This window comes from Triturus cristatus, chromosome 3_2 (genome assembly GCF_964204655.1).
Source record: "Triturus cristatus chromosome 3_2, aTriCri1.1, whole genome shotgun sequence".
NCBI lineage: Eukaryota > Metazoa > Chordata > Amphibia > Caudata > Salamandridae > Triturus > Triturus cristatus.
Window position 1 is genome coordinate 850,715,986 of NC_140584.1, and position 20,407 is coordinate 850,736,392.

The 20,407-nt window shown below is 48.6% G+C and overlaps 1 protein-coding gene across 1 annotated transcript in view; it reads right to left on the reverse strand.

Annotated features, from left to right (window-relative positions):
- BLTP2 (bridge-like lipid transfer protein family member 2) overlaps positions 1-20,407 on the reverse strand; it is an 800,213-nt gene that overhangs the window by 569,705 nt on the left and 210,101 nt on the right. Inside the window, exons 4-5 of the mRNA XM_085649125.1 lie at positions 16,444-16,603; positions 16,231-16,349 (exon numbers count right to left, since the gene is read on the reverse strand). Of these exons, the coding sequence (XP_085505251.1) occupies positions 16,231-16,349; positions 16,444-16,603 (279 nt within the window). The remainder of the gene's footprint in view (positions 1-16,230; positions 16,350-16,443; positions 16,604-20,407) is intronic.

Below are 20,407 nucleotides of genomic sequence, written 5' to 3' on the forward strand. Positions count from 1 at the left end.
TCAAAGGGCTGATTAAGTGTGGAGGATTGTACCCCCTGCATGAATACAGAGATGCGAAGCCAAGCGTGTCTCCGCAACAGTATGCTAGTGTTAACAGCAAAAGAAGTTGTATCCGATGCATCTAGGGCACATTTTATGGCAGCGTTTGTGATGAGCTTTCCCTCTTGAATGAGGTTGTTAGCTTTAGTTTTATACTCATCTGGTAAATGTTGCATGAGTTTTTCCAACTCACCATAGTGTGCCCTGTCATAGCGTGCCAACAGAGCCTGAGCATTGGCAATACGCCAATAATTGGCGGCTTGTGAAGCTACTCTTTTGCCAGAGGCATCAATTAGCCTAGACTCCTTATCAGGAGGAGGGGCGTCGCCTGTAGTTTGAGAGTTAGCTCTCTTGCGGGCATTAGACACAACAAGAGAATTTAATGGTAACTGACCTTTTATGTATACAGGGTCTGAAGGAGAGGGCTTGTATTTTTTGTCAACCCTAGGTGTCAGTATCCTGGCTCTAACTGGGTCTTTGAATACCTCATCGGTATGCTTTAACATGCCTTTTAGCATGGGTAAAGTGTTAGTAGATCTCTGTGAGTGTGTGAATGTTTCTACCAGGAAATCCTCTTCTATAGGGTCTGTATGTAGCTCCACCCCGTCATATTGGGCAGCCCTGTTAATAAGTTGAGTAAAGCCAATGTTGTCATCAGGTGGGGAAGATCTGGAGGGATACCGGTCAGGGTCATTAGGTTGATCTGGCTCCTTATCATAATCATCCCAGGGATCCGTGTCATGTAGTATGTCTGAATCTTGAGGGATATGATGATCGTCATTCCCATTCTATTTTTTTTTTTTTTTTTTTTTTTTTTTTGAAACCGTTTATTGCAGTTTATAGAAGTTACAGGTATGGGCCTACAACCACACGGCCGGCCGCTAGAGCATCAAAAGCATATTACATACATACAGCAAAAACTTTCTCAGCGGTGCACAGTAGGAAGACAGGAGTGATCAATGGTGCAGGCCTCACAGCTCCATGCCCACAGTACGGTTCCATTTTCTTAAAGCAAAACAACGTGAACAAACCACAACCGCAAGGCAACCCTCGATCCAAAGTGACAACACGTGCTCCATAAGTGGGGGATCCAAACCAGCAGCAAAATTCTGAAGAGGGGGACGGGAGTAGATCAGGGACTGGGGGACCGCGCGCCCGCGGCCAAGGGAGGGGCGCCATCTAGGGAGACGGAGCCGGCGAGGCCGCCGGTAGCAGCGGCGGCTCACAAATACCCCCGCGGTAGGCGTTCCAGGGGCCCCAGAGTTTCATCCACGCCCCAGGCTTACCCCTCGCCACATACACCACCTTTTCACGAAACATACACCAATCCATATGCTCTTTCCAGGCCGACACCGCAGGGGGCCTCTGGGATCCCCACAATTGGGCAATATCACGCTTGGCTATCATGTATCCCAGAGTCACCCACCGCGCCTGCGGGACCGAGTAGTCATTTGGTTCCCAGACATTCAGCAAGCATCTCCTCGCTTCAGGCAGCAGCGCGACACGCGTAACCATGCGTAGAACCTCATGCACACCACACCAGAATCGCTCCACCTTCGGGCACTCCCACAGTATATGCATGAAAGTCGCCAACGCACCACAGCCACGCTTACACATTCCATCACCGGCAAAACCCATACGTAAAAGCCTTGGCCCCGTCATGTAGACCCGGTGAAGGATCTTGAGCTGGACGAAACGAAGGCGAGCCGGGATGGCCACCTCTTTCGGAGAGGCCACCGCGGAGATCCAATCCTCGTCGTCCAGCTCCAGCCCGTCGGCAACCCAAGCCTCGCGGAGACTAGTCAGCAGACACGATCTATCGTTAATCAATTTTTTGTATATGAGGGAGATCGTGCTGTCCGGGACATGGCCATCTAGCACTCTGTCCTCCAGGGGGGAAGACTCCGGAATGGATGCAACATCCGGGAAGACGGAGCCCAGCGCATGGCGGACCTGTAGGTACCGAAAGTACTCACTGCCCTGCAGCTGAAACTCCGCCTGCAGCGTCTCAAAAGTTTTGAATCCCCCCCTCGTCCAGAGATCTCCCACCGTGCTGATTCCGATCGTGTCCCACTTCTCGAAGCCCTTCGACGTCCACAGGGAGCCCAGCCTCTCAGATGCATACAGCGGAGACGCTCGGGTCAAACGGTCCTTCCACCCCATAGCTGCATTAGCCGCGTGCCAGACACGCACCATGACACGCGTCGGTCCCGTCAAACGGGAGTCGGGCGCGCCAGAGTAGAGCGCTCGATTATAATCGGCACCGGGCAGAAGCGTCCTGTCCATCTCAAATGCCGGGTTCAAGGCGGGCCCGTAAAGGCCATGATTAATTGCAGCTAGTTGGGAGGCCCAGTAATACCGTTTGATGTCCGGGAGGGCGACCCCTCCATCGTACCACGGGAGCGTCAATTTAGCCAGAGCAATACGCGGCCTCCCATCCCAGAACAGGCGCCGCTGGAGGCCCTCCACCTCGCGAAAGTAGCGTGCCGGGACCAGGTCCATGGTATTCTGAAGGGCGTAGAGGAAGCGCGGCAGGGACATCATTTTAAATAAGGCCGCTCGGCCGAGCGGCGAGAGCGGCAGACGCCGCCAGCGCACCACGTCCTCCCTCAGACGCTGGAGGGGGGGCAGCAAGTTCCGCTCATAGCGGGCCTCCGGGTCAAGAGTGATATATATACCCAGGTACCGGAAACCCTGGGAGGCGATCTGGATCGGACAGTCCCGTGGCAAGACCGGGGCCTCCCCGGAGAGCACATAGACACAGGATTTCGCCCAGTTGATGACCAGGCCTGAGTTGCGACCGAAGGAGCGCAAAACATCAACCAGGACGATCAGTGACTTGCGCGGGGAGGCGAGATACAAAAGGATATCGTCAGCATAGAGGGACACGCGGTCCTCATGCTCTGGGGTCCAGCGGAGACCACGGATAGAAGGGTGCCACCGCAACCACTCCGCCAGGGGCTCCATGGCCAGGGCGAACAGGAGAGGCGACAGGGGACAACCCTGTCGCGTGCCCCGTCCCAGCGCGAATGGGGCAGATACTCGCCCATTCACCACCACCTGCGCCAACGGGCCCGAATATAGCAATTTGACCCAGCTGACGAAACCCGGGCCGAACCCAAACTTCGCCAGCATCGCCCAAACATATGGCCATTCGAGCGTATCAAACGCCATGGTGGCGTCCAAGGACGCCAAGATGGCCGGCTCCCGCACAAATGGGACACGCGCGAGCACCCCGTGTAAGCGCCGCAGATTAAGCGCCGTGTTGCGGTGTGGTATAAAGCCCGATTGGTCTTGGTGGACCAAATCGCCCACCACGCCAACCAAGCGGTTGGCCAACACCTTGGCGAGGATTTTGGGCTCCGCGTTCAGGAGCGAAATCGGCCTATAGGATGTGACCCGCTCACGGGGCTTCCCCTCCTTATGGATCACCACAATTGTAGCCAGACGCTGGTCCGGCGGGAGGGAGCCCTGCGAGTGGGCCGCAAGGAACATCGCGCGCAGGTGGGGCGCCAACACATCCGGGCGTAGCTTGTATAGCTCAATGGGAATACCATTGGGGCCCATGGCCTTGCCGGATGCAACCGAGCGAATAGCCGAGGCAATTTCGTCCGAGGTGGGCGGGGCATCCAGCGAATCCCTGTCCTCCACCGTAAGGGAGGGCAGTGCGATGTCCCGAAGCAAGGCATGGGAATCTTCCTCCGAGCAGGGAGAAACCGGGGAGTAGACTTCGCGGAAATAATCCGCGAAGCAGGAGACAATGGCTTCCGGCTCAGTGACGCACACACCATCCACGCTCTCAATCAAAGGCACCACGCGGCTCGCTCTTTCCCTCTTGTCCAACCACGCAATCAATTTGCCAGCCTTGTCACCCACATCATACAATCGCCCCTGCTGCTCTCTACTGAGGCCCCTGGCCGCCTCCGTGACGAGGGCCCGATAGGCCGCCTGCTTTAAGTGCAAAACATGCAACTTGGCGTCTGTTACCCCGCTCCCCAGGTCACCCTCCAGTTCTGCAATCTCGGCCTCAACCCGGGTCACCTCCTCCCGCTCGCGCCGCCGGGCATTGGAAATAAAGGAGAGAGCCTCCCCTCTAAGAACCACCTTGAAAGCCTCCCACAGGGAGATGGCAGACGGGACCGACCCCACATTCTCATCGAAATAGCGCTGTAAGGCTTTGATCAAGTCGGCACGAATGGTGGGGTCGCGCAAATACCATGCATTGATCGGGGCCACCCTGCCATCCCCCCTCGGGAAGACATCGAAATGCAACAACAATGGGGAGTGGTCTGAGATACCCCGTGCCAAATGGCGCACCTCCCCCACCCTCCCTGCCTGGGCCGCCGGGACAAGGAGGTAATCAAGCCGCGAGAGGCTACCATGGGCCCCCGAGTGGAAGGTGTACTGTTGCAATACGGGATGCTTTAAGCGCCAGCAATCCACCAGGCCCAGCGTGTCTAAAAGGCCGGGCAGCCACGCCTGTGCCCGGGGGAGGTCCCTAGGGGGATGGCGATCCATAGACCGTCATTCCCATTCTAATCCCTGTCTGTAAAATCATCAACCTATGAATCAGGTGACATCGGAGGTGGTGAATTTGATGGTGTAATGTTGGGAATAGGAGGAGGAGATGGAGGTATGTAAAGGGGGAGAAGGGTTAGTGCCCATATCTCTTCTTTTCTTCAGAGGTATAGGGTCATCTTGAGGAAGGTCTAACTTCCGTTTTTAGGAAGAGTAGCCAGAAGGTGTCCCGTTTTCTGGATCAATAGTAAGTCTTTTCTGTTTTGGATCCAGAGGTGTCTTGGGAGGGAAGTTCTTCGGAAGGAGTATCCGTCCCTTTTGGAGTGGATTTCGGCATCGAGGATTTGGGCTCAGTGTCTTTATGCGCCGAGTGTTTTGAATCCTTATGCTTAGTTTTGGCTGGTTTAGCCTGTAGAGTTTTCGGAGTGGTATGTTTCGGCTCTGAACCTTTCAGCGCGGAGGTTGTCGGCTTCAAGATTTTGGGAGTGGAGCATTTCGGCTCCAAGGCTTTCTGCTTTGACGATTTTGGTTCCGAGTCTTTTGCTTTGGAAGGTTTTGGCTCAGAGGTTTTCGGTGTCGAAGATATTTTCGGTGCCGGCGGCGTGGGGTGGGAAGTGGCACATGTTTCTTCTTATGCTTCGGTGCCGAAGGTATTGGTTCGGCACTGGACTGGGGCCACCTCGAGCCCGAGCCGGAAGGCTTGTGCTTTTGTTTCATAGCCGGCTGGAGGGCGGGGCATCTGAAACGTTTTCTCTGTGTCGACCGGAGCCAGAGGACAAGGGTGATACCAGAGCCTTATCTTTTGTTTTACTGGGTACATGGGGATCAGTACTCACGGTACGTTGACTTGGGGTGACGTTCAGGTCTTCCTCCATGTCGGAGTCGGCTTCGGACACGGAGACCAGTTCCTGTTCTTCGGCTACTGCGGTAGGACGGTGTTCTTCTTCTTCGCCGAAGATGTCCGGTACGGAGCCACTGCCACGTTGCATCTTGTGGAGTTGAGCTGGACTATCATTGATGGTCTTCTTCGATCGGAGCGATCACAGGCCTCGCAGGATTTTTCTTCATGTTCTTCATGTTCCGGGGATAAGCACAGGTTGCAGACCTCGTGCAAGTTGGTGTGTGGGAACTTAGCATTACACCCGGGAGTCCGTTCCATCGACTGCTGGCGTGGTCGGCAAGGTTAGGCCCGACGGCCCGCCTTGAAGTTCCCGAACAAAGGTTTTTACAGTGTACAAGATAAGCGTCGAATGGGAAACCGCAATCGAAAGACGATACTGTCGAGGGTAAAGGATTGCACGTCAAAGGGGTTCGAAAACTATAGCGAACCGGAGCGCAGCAATACACATCCGAACCCGATGGCGGTAAAAAACAATCTGGGGATGGAGTCGATGCCCATGCGCACTATCACCGAAAGGAGGAGTCATCTACCTCGTGACTACAAAGACTTTTTTGAAGAAAAACAAAGTGCAAATATCTGGGCCCAACACCAGATGGCGATCTATGCTAATGCATATGATCTATAGCTCATATGCCTCGAACGTGAATTTCTTCTCATCTCTCCTCCGAATAACAACCCCAAGATTGATCTGTGGATAAAACATATTACAGCCCTCAAATTCTCGCCCCACATCATAGACTCTGCCAGATCTTTAGGTATTACATTAGACTATCTATATATACTACCACAATCCTTTCTCTTGAAAATACAATACATACTTCATAGCTTTCTATGGAATCAGGGCATCCCCCATATTGTGCTGAGCAAATGCTTTAAATCTACATACGAAGGTGGCACTGTAGCAGATAAAGTCATACTATAGGGTTTCTCAGGTATTTGTTATTAAGGATTGGTGGTATGATGCTCAAGGGAACCTGGCCTACGCCTCTGACACTCAAAGGCACTAAAATAGAACACGCACTGTATGGAGGGAAAGTGTCAACATAGCTCCCTCTGGTGACACAGGTGGTGATCCAGACATGAAGAATTGCCTTAAGGTAATGGGATGGGATAAAATACTTACGGGACAGACGCTGCTATGGAACGGCTCCACTCTACATCAGGTATCAGAACTAGAGGGCTTTGAAGAATGATGTTATTGGAAAAGAATAATTACTTTGTGAAAAAAACTTGAAGGAGCTATGAATTCCCCTAAGGAACTATTTGCCACAGTTAATAAATTCCCAAAACTACCTGATCCTAAGAACCCGAATATTAAGCAACAATTTTGCAACAAACTAGCCTCTCATTTGCAAGACAAAGTCAATTTGGTCTATGATTCCTTTTTAGGCATCACTTCAATTGTCGATCTAAACGACAGACCGCTGAAAAGCACCTACAACGCCAGCACTTTATCCCATTTTAGACTTTCGACGGTGGATCAGACCCAAAGGATACTGATGCAGATTAAATGAGGCTCCCTGGAAGACCCCTGTTCAGCCAGAATAATTAATTTAGCCCCAGAAGTGATAGCCACATACCTCACGACCTTGCCAGATATATTTCCTTAGACAGGAAGAAACGGTTCTTTCTTCCACTGTTAAAAAAAAAAATCAATCTGGATGCCGCTGACCCTAACAATTATGGCCCGATAACACAACTATTATTTCCCGCCAATCTGGTCGAAAAAATCGTCAATCAAGAAATAACTACTTTTTTAGACAATACAAAGAGTCTTGATCCTACACAGTTCGGATTTCATAGTCATCATAGTACCGAGCTGGCACTGGTCACTGCTACAAAAGAAATTAGGCAGACAATAGATGGTGGCGGAAATGCAGCTTTGATTCTTTTAGATCTTTCAGCCGCAGTTGATATGGATAATCATGCTGTCCTAATCGATCGTCCGGAATCAATTTGGATCAAGGATAACACACTACAATTCATCACCTCCTTCTTAGCTGATCGTATCCAGAGAGTCTCTCTTGGTGAATTCATCTCACCAGCTTTCTCTCAGCCTTGTGGGGTCCCTCAGGGCTCATCTCTCAGCCCCCTCTATTTAATCTTTATGTTACCCCACTTGCGGTTGTGATATGATCATTTGGTTTTTCCTTGGTTTCTTTCGCAGACGTCACGAAAATTGTTGTATCTGTCACTGACAATCCCGAAGCCACGGCAGCCCAGTTTCATGACTGTATGTCTCACATTGGGCAGTGGATGAGCAGTAACTGCCTAAAACTAAACTCCTCGAAGACTGAGGTTTTGCTGTTTGTCAATAATCCTTCTTTATGGTCAGTCAACTGGTGGCCCCAAGAATTGGGGAACCTACCTATCCCCAGTGTTAGAGTAAAAAACCTTAGAGTAATCATTGACACTGAACTATCCTTCGAAGGACAAATAAATTATATCACTTCAGCATGTTTCTTTATTTTAAAAACTCTAAGGAAAGTGCTGCCTTTCATTTCATCAAGTCTGCAGAAGACAGTAGTTACTACTCTCATTTTATCTAAAGTAGACTACTGCAATGCACTTTTCATCAACTTTCAAAAACAATTTTTACATAAATTACAGACACTGCAAAACGCCGCAGCACGGCTATTGCTATGCATTCCAAAACATAAATCCGCATCTCAAGCACTGATCCAATTACACTGGCTCCCTATACATAAACGGTTTACAGCACTCTGCATTGCCTTCAGAGCACAACAAGGCACTGGCCCGAGTATCGGATTCAACGTTTTCAGCGCTAGATCTCGGCTTACTCCAATCGCTCATCCACTAGTGGAAATCTTGTAATCCCCAGATTCAAGAAAACCAATTGGGGAGGGAGAGGATTCATTCTATGTACATTAAGGGTGTGGAACTCGCTTCCAATAGAACTGAAATCTAAAACAAACTGTTAGAAGGTGGTTCTGACCATCTGGCCGCCCGGACCTTTTGATTTTTGAACACCTAGTTGTGGAGCTTTTACTGTGGGAGGGCCTCATAAGTTATGACTCCCCCACAGTGAACTCATGATGAAAGAGACTGCATGTGGATTTTACTGGTGTCCCCCTGGTGAGAGTAGGGAGTAAGGGGCACCGGGCTGGTTACATGCAGACATGTGTGCATGTGTGTGCACACGTGTAAGGGCTGTGCGGGGGAGATTCTCGGCGTATGCAGCCCAGGAGCAGGTACAGATAGACTGGTGTGGCAGACATTATGCAGAGCTGGGTGGTGACATGGAATAGGCTTTATACTATGCGAAGAAACATGTATGAGAAAGTCAGTGTGCTTCATTGTTTTCACTTAAGGACCACTCCTTTATTCTCCTAAGAGGATGGGGATCACATGGGATAGCTTCACTTCCCTAGGGCCTACAAATTCCGGACACGCACCGATGTAAACTGTAAGTGGTGTGAAAATAAGTATTCTGCCGAGTCCAAAACCATATATGTACTGCTTTTAGGTCATCTAGCAATGTCATATTCCTCTGAGTCAGCTCATAACCAGAACCTGGCTGGGGCTGACCCTGCCCTGGAGGCACCTTCCTCCCCAAGCTGTAGCATCAGAGGCCTAGCCCTTCACGGCAAGCATTCTAAGGGCGAAGGTATCCTCTCCAGGAGGGAGAGAAGGTGGGTGGAGCTACAGGTTAATTCATCAACAGCTGTCACCTGGTGCCAGGCACCAAGCTGCTCTGGAGAGAAGGCAGCCAGGGGGGAAGGGGCTTTTCAGAGACCATGTGGCATGAGACCCCTGGACAACGCCATTTTGAACTAACCCAGAGGCCTGGGCAGGAAGGAGGGAGCAGGGGAAAAGAGGTGATGTGTCGCAGCCTGATAGGCCAAGAAGAGCCTTCCAGCCAGCCCCCTTCAAATTCTTTTAAAAGAGCTTGCCCAGGAAGAGGAGCTCTCTGGGGTGTGGTCGGCTGAGGAAGACTGGTGCTGGAGTCTGGCGCCAAGGGCAGTTGGAAGGAAGAACCTCCAGACTGTCTCAGGACCCCGACTTGCGCCAAAAGGGGAGTCCAGGACCAGTGAGCAGAAGCCTGGGCCTCTGCGCAAGGAGAAGAGAGGCCCAAGAGGAGAGGCAGGCGAAAGTCAGGCGCAGGGAGCCAGTGAAGACTGCTCCCTGCTGAGTTCCCCATCCTGGAGACCAAGAGGGCAAAAGAAAGGGCTCCAAGTAGCTGGGGCACGCCACCAGGAGCAAGAAGAGGCCAAGATGGTGAAAATCGGCTACCTGGGGCCGAGATGCACCCCACAGAAGGTAGGCAACCTTTGACCTCTAATTGGACCAATGACGAAGCACGTGGAGCTCCGCTGCCGGTCTCAACTATGCCCCCGGGGTGGGTCAGGTACCGGGGGCTCCCCCTAAAAGAAGATAAGTCAGGGAGCACCATCGCGCTCCCCGTGAAGTTGCCCAGGAGGAGTGCCAGGAGCCCACCTTGGCGGCCGGTGACATCGGGGAGGGGGAGCACCGCCGCGTCTCCCTCGAAGAAAGTTCCGGGCCCTGGTGATGGCGGTGAAGAGGAGGGGGGCGTGCCGTTGTGCTCCCCCCTCGCAGGCGAAGATAAGCCGGGAGCGCTGTCGTGCTCCCCATGAAGATTCTTCAGGGGCCCAGGACCCCAACTCCGGGCCCCGGCGCAAAGGCCTAAGTCGGGGAGTGCTGTCATGCTCCCTGTGAAGAATTGCCCAGGGGCCTGGGACCTCAACTCTGGGCCCCGAAGTGAAGGAGGAGGACAGGGGAGTGCTGCTGTACTCCCCCGAGGCCCAGATGGACTGGCGGGAGTCTGCGCGTCTGCCCACAGTAGCGGGCAGACCTAAGGAGAGTGTGCTGGCCAGTCGGGGAGCTGGCGAGGGCAGCAGGGGGTGGGCTCCTAGAGCTGCCCTCCACCGTACCTACCCGGGTGGGACCAGGCCCCGCAGAAAAGGCAGGAGCAGCAGGGGTTAGGCTCCCCAAGCTGCGAGGAACTCACCTGGCAGCAGTGGTCCGTGTTGGACCAGACCCCCAACGAAGTAAAGAAGCGGTAAGGCCGCTGAGGCCAGCAGCACAGCTCTCCCCGAGCAGCGGGGGAGCCGCTGCTCTGTTATTCACGGGCAGGAGCGAATCGCCTCACAATGCCTTGCAGACCCGGACCGGCATGCAAGGAAAAGCGTATCGTTTTCTGCGTGTGGTGGCCCCAGGAGGATGGGGTCACCGCCAGGTGAAAGCCAAGGTGCAGGTGGAGCTGCAGGAGCAACGCAGTCTCCCCCAGAACAAAGAGGTAAAGTCCCCCCATAGTCTCTGGGGACTCCAGAGAAATAAACCCTCGAGGGCTCAGCCGGCAGTCATCAGCATCCCGGGGCTGGAACTTTTGTTTTACAGCTGGGGGTGCGTTAGGGACTGCCTCAATGTATGGAGGGCTGTGCTGGGTATGTCTGGAGAAGGGCATCCCCTGAAGGGGAAGAGGTGCAATTGCACGAGAAGTGCATTTACCAATGTTATTTCTATGGCGGGACTGTAGGTCACATGTGTAATGTGAATTCATAAGCAAAGTGGGGTTATGTTGCCAGACATTCCTGCTAGGGTGTCTGTCTGTATATGCTTAATCCTGTTATCATAACTGTGATGCCTTTTAGGGGCTGTGATTGCAATGCATTAAAACTGTTATCAGCTATGATAAGTACCTCATTTAAAGGGATGTATAAACATGTATTCTTGCTGCTGCGTTATGCGAAGAACAACCCAGACTGTTAGTCCCTAAGATCTAGAGGTGTATACTGTATGGAGAGTATGAGACGCTCAGTCAGGACTATGGGTCCCCAGGGCAAGTGTACCTATTTTTAATGCTTGTTGAGATAATGGGGTGGGTCGCCACTTGGATGGTGTCAGTGGGCAAGGCCCTCGCTCCAGGTTATGTTCAACCCACTGCATTAGGGGGCAAGATGATGTGCATACATGGGAGTGGTGATACTAGACCACACCATCCCTGCAGGAGGGGTGGGAATCTTGTGCAATGTCACAAATTAATTCCAACAGCTTATGTATATTTGTAAATTGGTATATAGTATTGAGTAGTGTGTGTGTTTAATAATAATCCTCTTCGTTTTATAGAGCACAGACTGGACAATCAATTATTGAGTGTTATTTCTGCGTACTTGTAAATGGCGATTACAAGCCCACACCACCTCCCTTGAGTAAGCCTTAGAGACTGCTCAGCAACACTACCCTCTGAGAGTGAAGCGCTACAATAGGGTGTTTGGTTCCCAGTGATGGACAAACGTAGTCATGTTATTTGTGCAGGCCTCACAGATACTGCCTCGTTTTCCAACAGAAATCGATTTGAATTCAGGAAGAAACTGAAGACTTGGCTCTTCAATAAATAATCGTTGTTTTTCCAGAGCCCTCAGGTTATCTGTTCCGCTTAGCGCCTAGATACCCCTGGGTGATTGTCGCGCTTTAGAAATTCTATTTAATTAATTAATTCATTCATTCATATGAGGGACAGCATAGGTATTTCCACCTTAGGGGACCTAATGGTGGGAACCATGTTAAAAATTTATCAGACCTTACAAAGCAAATATGACTTTTACCTTTACCTAAAATTACTACACTCCCTAACACCACACATCCAATAGCGGCTGTTATCAGGGCCAGTATGCCCGGGGTGTGGGGGGGAATGGGGAGACAGACGTGACAATACAAAAAAAAACATTTTAAAAAACGCACCTGCTGCATCGCCACTCTTCTCCTAATCACTGCAGCAAAGGCTCCCAGTCTCCTCTGAGGCCAATCCAAATACAGAATTGGCCTGAGTGCTCTGGTTCTGCGCGTCTAGAGAGACTGGGAGCCTGTGCCTGCTATCTCCAACCCGGTAACACAGCTTGGGTTGGATAGTTCAGTGTGCATGTCGGTTTGGCCGTCCTGAGATAGCAGTGCCCACCACTCCCCCTCATGACTGTTCCTGCGATATCCCTGCCCCCAAGACACGTCCCCGCCCTTAGAACTTGAAAAATACATGATAATAAACCTATTTATTAATGTTTTATTTTTCATGTACTGTGGCTACTGGCGGGGGGCAAGCTCCACCGCCATCGCAGAGGAGCCGTCGCTGCACAAAATCAAGAGGTTGGATGAGATTAAGGATAAGATTGGGAAAAACTCCTCCTTGGGGAACTGGGAGACTACAAGATAACACAGGTCTACCGTTCACTGATACACCATATGCCAGACACCTCTGAGGTGGTACAAACTGCCTAGGAGCGGCACAAGGGCACCCTCGCTGACAAAGAATGGGCGGACACAGCTTTGCCTCCTGCTGCTAAAATATTTCCGTAGATCATATCTTAACGGACGTATGCTTTGGATGATGGGGATAGTTGTGGCTTCCCTCTGCCTGCGATTCAATACGCAGGCAGAGGGAATTTCTTACACACCACATAGGGATTCACAAAGCTACCCCCCTATTTGGAGTGAGTACTCTCCTGTGCTAGGGTAGCCCATACCACTTTACCCCAAATTGATGCTCCTCCACATCACCACTGATGTTGAAATGGATCATTAAAAATTGCCTTTGCACTGGCTGGGCTCAACTGTGGCAAAAAGGGTTATCACACGACAATAGAAAGCAGATTCTCCACCCTCGATTGCAGGGTGTAAAAGAGGGCTGGAATGGCGCATTAATAGCCAAAAACCAGTTTATGAGGCTAGAGGCTGTCCCTGAAAATATACGAAAATATGGGGAACATGGGCGGACTATAGAGGAACCACCATCACTCCGAGAGGCTCCCTCGCACTATGACTTTAGATTATGAAATCCGAACATAAATTGGTTTGGGGCTATAACTCATGACCAGCGCACATCTTTACAAGTAATGACCAGGGGGAGGTGAGGTGGCTGATGGGTTGAAGCGGGGGGTGGTGGGGTCCGGGAATCATAGCACCTTCGAAGCATTGTTGATATGCTGTACCTTGATGCTACAATCTCAAAATTCTTTAAAATGTGTTACAAAATAAAATACTTTTGACTGCTCACCATTGTAATGCCTTACGAGTCAATCAAAGCCAAAGTCAAAAGTTATGTTATGTTAACAATTTTATAAAACGTAGCTGCTACCCCATAGCGTGTCCTGGCGCTGAGAATGCTAACAGAGCTGAGAGCATAAAAGAGAGGGAGAAAACTGGCAGATCTAGGCTATAGTGGGTTATTATAGGTTCATGATATTCTGTGAGCTCAGAGCAGCATTTGGCTCTTGAGGTTTCAGTGTCAGCAGTGAATACTTGTTAAATGTTTTGGCCAGCTGACCCAGAACACAATAGACACCAGAGAACTGACCAGAAAGCCGCCTGACCCCAGGAACAATTACAAGGCCAGCCGCTTGCACTTGAGCAAAGACAAACATCTCAAGGAATTGAACCTACTCTGGAACCAAGACTCTGCTGCCTACTTGGCGTGACTCAGTCTGGTGACATCTGCTTTACATAGGGTCGAGGTAGTGTTTGGACCAAGAATGGACCTGATATTGAGCCAGCAATAACCCATTACCTCATCTTAAACAGTGGGAACTCATTTCACTGTTTCAGGTGTAAGAAAGATAATGGCATCTCTTTTACCTTAGGTCTTTTGTGAGGGTTTATTAGCTGAGCTTGGTTGTTGTGATTTTGGAACTATTAACCAATATGTAAGTGCCATCCAAAACTCCACCTCTCAGTGGGAACTAGTGAGTCCAGTGGGTGACTTAAGTCCAACAATTGCCCTTGCCAGCAGAAAACATAGACCACCATTAGTGAATGAATGAAGTTTGTTGCATGCAGTGATCTGGGAAATGGTGTTTATTTGGAAGCAAAGACAATTATCGAACACCACTAGTCTCCCTGTTGGAACCAAGAATTTAAAAGCCTGTTGAAGCTGTAACTGAGCTCCCTGAACAGTACCCGATGTTGTCTAGTGGCCACACTATTGAGACAGAAAGATTGACACTGAGACTTGGAGCAGTTTATTTGCATGCTCATTTTTATAGTGTGAGAATGCCGGTTCTCTTCAGGTGTTACTTTTTGGGTGAGTGTGAAGTGTGGGAGATTCTCAGTACCTTGGCCTCAAACTCATTGAGTTGCAGCAACTTAGACCTACGACACAAAGAAACTAAGACAAAGGACAGATATATTACAGTCTACATGATACATTTGTAACAATGTACATCGCAGCTTCAGTAGCTGACAAACATTGCCAAAGGAATTAGGTTAAAAGATTTCTAGAGACTGCTGAGGGCTCATACTCTCTGGTCCATACGCTTTTAACATAGCCCTTAGAACCCAACGTTAATTTCACTAATGCAACTTAATTTGCAAGAGCTTTAAACAGGTTTGTGGTCGTACTCTGCCCAAAAAGATACTAGGTCCTTCTGATTTTTTATTGCATTCATCATTTTAAATGTATATATGTCCTAAAAATAAAATGTCTTAGACATAACCCCATTGCGCTTTCCCAAAGGACTGATGCCTGGCCCCCTGAGGGACCTCATTTACTCTGATTCCTCCACGTTCTGGAATTAAATACCACATTGTGTTAGGTAAGCCTCATCAAGGTTTTATAATGCTTTCTTTTGGCTGCCTCAATTTTTACCTTTGTCTCCCAGCCCTGACACAGTGCATTTTTCTCTCAGGGCCTGTACTTTATGAAGCAATCTTCACTCCCTGAGCTTTACTGACGTGTGCAGGTAAGCCCCTCCACTTACATGCTATGTCTCTCCTTGCCCCCGTGGAGCACTGCCAGGGCTCAATTTCTCTGATCTATTTTTAGATCCTCTGACGGCTTCCACCCAGCAAGTGAGTCATACCACTTTTTGGGTGAGTAATTGGCCACCCCTTATTTACCTTTGGTTGGAACGCGTTTCTGAATTCTCTTCGGCTCATTTTTTAGGCTGTCAACACTCCAACTTGTCCTGAAGAAGACCCGCCACGACATTCTAATAACGCTCTGTCAGGGTCAAAACGTCGACGACTATATATGGCTCAGTTCAATCAAATCTCTGGGTGTTAAATCAATAAGCTTACCTGCTGTCTACCAGAGATATTGCCTACCGTCAATCTGACCGCATTCTAACAAATTGTACATACTATCACCTTGTATATATGCACTGCACCACTATCACTGAGCACTTAATGTCACCATATCACGTCACCTTTGTCAGTATTTCCTGTATTGACAGCCTTCTGATCATTTGTAAATATTGATTCAAACTTTAATGGATATAAAAGAAGAGTCTTTTGCAAGCATATACTAACAGGTGCTCTGTTCTATTCTGTGTTCCAACGTCATCTGATATGCGTTCCAACATTATTTGATATGCGTATCATGATTTAACCAATGCTATACCTGTCATACTTATTCAACAGATACTTTTTAAATTTTCTTTTCTTCAAAGAAATTGTGTTCTCCCCGACTCAACCATTGTAGCCTATCACATACATACCCAGGTTCTGAGGGAAACAGAGATGCCCCATTGTTGCCATACTAAAAATAAAGATAGCATTATGCAAAGGAAGGCACAGCAATGTTGAGAAGCCTTTCGCTCTCCCTGCAATCACCACTCCAGTTTAAAGAAGGCCACTATTGGAAGGTGTTACGGAGCCAGCCGCTGAAGTCTTTTCTGACAACTAACTCCGAGATACAGAGCATACCAAGCTGCTAGTTTTTCAAAAATATATACTTCTGCTTCCATCCTGCATATTTTTTAATTCAATCATGATTCAAGTGAGGTTGTGATGAAGCCACTGACCTTTTCCCATCACTGTCCAGCAACACGTGTGTTTTGGAGATGGTTAGGTGCCATAGGGACTCCGAAGCAGCCACGTTCAAAACCATGACATTAATGGATTCAACATGAACAGAAAGTAGCTGGAGAGAAAAAGAGCAAGACAAATAAGAATTATTGTTCCAACACAAAAACGATGAAACATATACCAACAATCTGGAATTAGTAGGCATTTACCTGAGAGAGAAACCTTAGAAGCGATGGGCTGACCTCCATTTTGCTTCTGCTCTGCCCCGTATCCTCGGCAGGAGGATCCAAGGGCTGTGGCAGTTGACCAATTCCACTTTGCAGATCCATACGGATTCGAATCTCACCAAAGCAAAGTGCAAAGTAGTTACTATGGGAAGGTGAAAAAACAGAACATATACAGGAAGTAAATAAGCAGAAAAAATGAACACTGTACTTGGGAAATAAAATCGTGTAATAAAGTTGATTACTCCCACTGGCAGATATAGGATTACTTCATATAGGGAGAATTACTGACCACAATTAAAATGCATGAGTACACTAACAATAAAAAGTATTTGCACATTACGAGCCTGAAATAAAAATATTACAAGTGGATGAAAAAAAAACACAGATTGGTTATGTAGCTAGATATGCCAAACTTCTCTATTGTCATTGAATCAATGGACAGGGCTTGTGAGTAGTCACCAAACCTCATGCAAATGTCAGGTAACCTAAACAAGCCAGCATTCCTGGCACTAGGTCATTATTTAACAATTACTTTTCCACACTTAAACTTCCTAACATTAAAATTATCATTACTTAAAACAGGCAAGTTGAAGATTACTTAAAAATGTATTACCAAAATCCCTTATTAAAGTTAGTGTTTAGGTCCGGTAAGGATGTTGCACACTTGTGAAATTAAAGACGAAGTTCACTCATTAACCAAGATTGATGTTTATGTGAAAGTCTTAGCACAGAGACTAGTCAGTATAATTAAAACAATTCTCCATCTAGATAAAGCAGATCTCCTCCAAGGATAATTAGCTGTGGTTAATACTGAGTTGGTTTATCACGCCATCTCTCACACTGAATTGTTTGCTACTCCTAAACATCGCATTGCCTTTGGGAAGAGAAGGCCCCAACATGGTGTACAGTTGGGGCCCTGAGTGACCAATTGTAACTATGTGATAACCGTTATTTGTTTTGTCCTAGTCTCGCACTAATTTAGTGTGCGTGCAGATTCCTAAGTTTGTCCCTTGACAAACTTGAGGACCTGGACCTGTCCTGTGACCTGGAGAGAAGCATCAAGCATACCTTCATTGCATTGACAGTGGACTACTGTCCCGTCTTGGCTTTAGTACATAGAGCGGTGGTGGCAGAGTACCATGTTTTGTGAATTCAAGTTGTAGTCAGACCTTTTTATATGTTTCACTTGAGTGGAGGTCTAATTGCTCACTTGTGCAATGTTCTGCTTCTGTGTGCTTCCCAGACAATAAGTGAACATAACAAGTGGATGTTAAGTATGTTAATGTACATATCTTGTACGGTACGTGCATTACATGTATGAGTGAGTGAGAGTAATGGAGGCCAGGGAGGTCTATTTTAGATGCCCATTGCCTGGCCTTGTGCGCAAGATGAAGGTGTGGTTGTTTTCTCAGAAAGTGGACACGTATAACTGCCATTCTTAAAGTTGCTGGGAGGACAACTAGCAAAGGAAGTGGGGAGAGAGAGAAAAGAAGTCTGCTTTAGAAATTAAATTAGGCGGTACAAAAGGGGGTGGTGATGGGCGGAGCTGGTATGCTCAGACGTGAGTCCCTTGCTCACTTTGCCACTGGATTCAAGCAAGCCTGGCTGAAGACGGCTGAAATGCCAGAAACCGGTCCTAGGAAGCTTGTTTCCGGTCCAGGGAAGCCATGGCTTGGCAGTTCGGGCTGGACTGTTCCCATGAGGCACAGGGTCAGACTGATTTGCATATGGCCATGTCTGAACTGGGGAGGCAGAGTGGGCTAAAGAATGGTGATGGATCAAACCCAGATCTGTTGACTGGGTGTGAGTGTTAGATTGGTTCTGATGCTCCGTCCATCACCACTCCCTTTTGTACCACTTTGTTCGCCATAAGTTGGCAGGGTATGCTCAGACGTGAGTCCCTTGCTCACTTTGCCACTGGATTCAAGCAACCCTGGCTGAAGACGGCTGAAATGCCAGAAACCGGTCCTAGGAAGCTTGTTTCCGGTCCAGGGAAGGCATGGCTTGGCAGTTCGGGCTGGACTGTTCCCATGAGGCACAGGGTCAGACTGATTTGCATATGGCCGTGTCTGAACTGGGGTGGCAGAGTGGGCTAAAGAATGGTGATGGATCAAACCCAGATCTGTTGACTGGGTGTGAGTGTTAGATTGGTTCTGATGCTCCGTCCATCACCACTCCCTTTTGTAACGCTTTAGAAATTAAATTAGCCATTTTGCTGAGGGGAGCTGCTCTTCCTGTAGCCCTGCAATTAAGTAGGTGGAGGGGTGAAATATAGGACTGCAGTCTCTGTTGTGCAAGGTGAAAGGACTCTTCCGTGAGGCCAGACTTTTGTCTTTCTTTGATTACTGCTTAGTGTGGCTGATGCCAGAAAGATCACACCTTGTGCCTCAGCTGGGGGTGCCCTCAGGCTGGAGATTGCCCTGCTGTGAGAAGCATCACTCTACACAAAGAGTGTGCCTTGAGAGGAGCCTTAAAAGGACTATCGCCCGAAACCAGTTCACATCTGCTGCCTTTAATTCACATCTTCTGTCTGCTTTTACTATATGAAAGTTGAAGCCACTAAGCCATTTGCTGTTACAGTTCCAAGCTATCTATGAACTAGGAAAGGAGAGCTCCCAAGGGTACTCACAGGACTTCTATGCAACAAGAGTTAGCTTCTGCCAGACAGCCAGCTTTCCAGGGGTGGAGGGACACCACCTGAATTCTGGACTTGCTTGAAGAAGCTGCTCATCTGACATGTGCTGCCTAGAAGACAATGAACCTGCCGAAAAAAAGAAGGAGCCTGCCATCCATGAAGGAAGTCCGACTGTCTAGGAAGAGCAAGAAGTGACCAGACAAGTGCGAGCGCAGCTCATCTCATGCTGCTGTGACCAAACATGTGCAAGCGTGGCACATCCTGTGCCACTGTGACCCAGAGACTGATACTGCTCACTTGAGCCTTCACACGCTGACCTGTGCTCAGAAATGAACAGGAGGGCGAACCGGACAAGACCCACCCAATAGGAACATTGAGACTTCAGACTACTTGAAATTCCTCGTCGCAGGGCCTCCAAAGTCAGTTCCTGCTCCTACAACAGCCCTGCACTGAGACCTCACCAGAACTAACTGAGGCTGTGTTTTGATTAGGAAACATACTTTCTCCAAGAAGCAGGAGACGCTCAACTATTGCTGGTTGACTGCGGCATCAGTCCTGCGCTTTAGAGACTAACATCATGGTGAGAAACTACGGACTAATCAAAACAATGAGAAACGGAGCAAATACAATTTACTGGGGGAAGTAATCAGTACCTGAACAGTAAATCATGCTGATATTTTTACCTAAACGAAAGAACAGCTTAGTTTAGAGGAGTGAATCCCACGTATGGGTTGCGAAGGACACAACAGTCAAGGCACAGTAACTCCAGCATTCAGTTCACTAAATAGTGGCTGTTCACCATTACTTGTGTAATAGCTATTTTTTGTGTTTAATAAAGTACTTTTCGTTTATAAAATACAGCACTGGATTGGACAATCAGTTATTGTGGAGCTGGGTAGTTTACAGAGCAATATGAGGACGTACCCTAGCACACCAGAGCCAAACTACACCCCCTCCATATCCAGCTGAGGGCCTACTTGCACCATGGTAGTCCAAACAGGGTCCGACAAGTACTATTTATTATTTTTCACTTTTTAGATGCACTGGTAAAGCTTGTTTCCGCTTGTATTTGCATTCACTGTAGAGCCTCTACAATGCTAGTTAGGAAACGTATCATTATTCAAGAGTCTGAGTAGTAGTAATGCTGAAGACAAAGTCTTTGCTTATGCAGGTTATGTACTTGTGTCAGTGGAAAACATTGCCGAATCTAGCTATGTTTAATATTATTCTTACTCAGGAGTAAAGCATTTTAAATCATGTAACTGACAAAGGATAATGTTACTTACCCAGTAAGCATCTGTTCTTGGCATG